Here is a 1,470-nt window from a genome sequence, read left to right as displayed (position 1 = left end):
TATCGGCAAAATAAAAATATATTGATGAATTAAACGGTACAAGTAATACAATTGAATTACATCAACAACAAAGGTCTAGGATTGGAACATCATTATTTAGATATATAAGATAATGTTATATGGCCCAATTTGAATTCAAAAACTGTAACAAACTGACACAGATATCATAACACCTTATTTGATTAAAAAAGTGCTAGAACGACCATCTCATTCGAATATCACATTATTATTTATCACTTTACATGGCACATTAACATTAGTTTATATTAAGCGTTGGTGAAGAGTACCACGAAAAAAGCTGCTGCAGAAAAAATTTTGTCTAAAAAATCGTTGATCTTAATACCCCGAACCCGGAAGAGGGATAATCCAACAGGGTTTTTTGTAACTAATCGAAAAGGGTTGCCCCATGTTGTGTTGATTCCCACTGAAATCACAAGCATTCCAGCATACCCACGAATCACCTTGCCCCCAACAATCAAGAATGGATTTTGGTGTCGACTCACACTCATCCTCCCAACCTTTGATTCATAAACTTGAAAGCAATCAGAACCAACCAAAAACAACCCATCAGCCGGAACCACGTCCCCAGCCTCCAATACCACCACATCTCCGACAACAATTTCCGGGCACGGAACCCGTTGGACGTTTCCATTTCTTATGACTTTACTCTGGATATTGGCGGTGTTGCAAATTTGCAATAACTGTTCGATGTGTTTACACGCATCGTGTATTTGTATTGATCTGAAGAATAAAGATTGGAACGTAAGAGGTAAATAGACAATGAAAAACACCTTTACCCGATAAAAGACTAGTCCATCATCACCAAGCCCGTGTAGTTTGAAACTGAAGACAATAATATAAACCAGTACACAAATCAGTTGGGTGAGTCTGACGGTGTGGTTGAGCTCTGCCAGCATCAGTTGAGAAATGCTTCTTTTTGGGATCTGTGGGTATGTGTTGGGACCATAGGTGCGGCGTCGGAGAGACAAGTCTTGAGTGTCTCCATGAATTCCAGTGGATTCATTTGAGTTGAATCGTGAAACAACACCTTCAATGCCTCCAAAGTTGCGATTGAGGTTGTCCAGATTTCTGGTGTCGAATGCTTCCACTAGGCTTGTTAGGTAGGGGTTGTTCAGTGGTTTAATATTAAATACTGTATCAATAATACACAACAAGGTGTTGCTAGCACCGATGAGAATGGATTTCAAGGACCACATTTGTTGGGTTAAATCTGGGTGCTTGCTTGGTGAAAAAGAGAGAATTAAAATTTCTGAGAATTGTGAATGAAGATGGCAAAATTTGATTATACAACTTGTAAAAAAGTGGGTGAAAACCGTCTTCGATTCCTCCAATGCTCTTTTTTTTTTTCTCAATTCCTCGTCAGTCCTCGGAAATGGATCATGATGGTTTGTTTTATTTTTTTACTACAGGCAGTTCACAGCATTGTCTCATTTTTTTAATTTTATTTTG

At 38.4% G+C, this 1,470-nt stretch overlaps 1 protein-coding gene across 1 annotated transcript; it reads right to left on the bottom strand.

Moving 5' to 3' along the window:
- Nucleotides 1-266: 266 nt before the first annotated feature.
- LOC114316451 (calcium-transporting ATPase 12, plasma membrane-type) lies at nucleotides 267-1,217 on the bottom strand. Its single transcript, XM_082876795.1, has one exon. The coding sequence runs from the start codon at nucleotides 1,215-1,217 to the stop codon at nucleotides 267-269; it is 951 nt and encodes a 316-aa protein (XP_082732921.1).
- Between the last annotated feature and the right edge of the window lie 253 nt (nucleotides 1,218-1,470).

Source organism: Camellia sinensis, chromosome 6 (assembly GCF_055761805.1).
Source record: "Camellia sinensis isolate YWXY chromosome 6, ASM5576180v1, whole genome shotgun sequence".
NCBI classification, from domain to species: Eukaryota; Viridiplantae; Streptophyta; class Magnoliopsida; order Ericales; family Theaceae; genus Camellia; species Camellia sinensis.
This window is presented reverse-complemented; position numbering and strand designations above follow the sequence as displayed.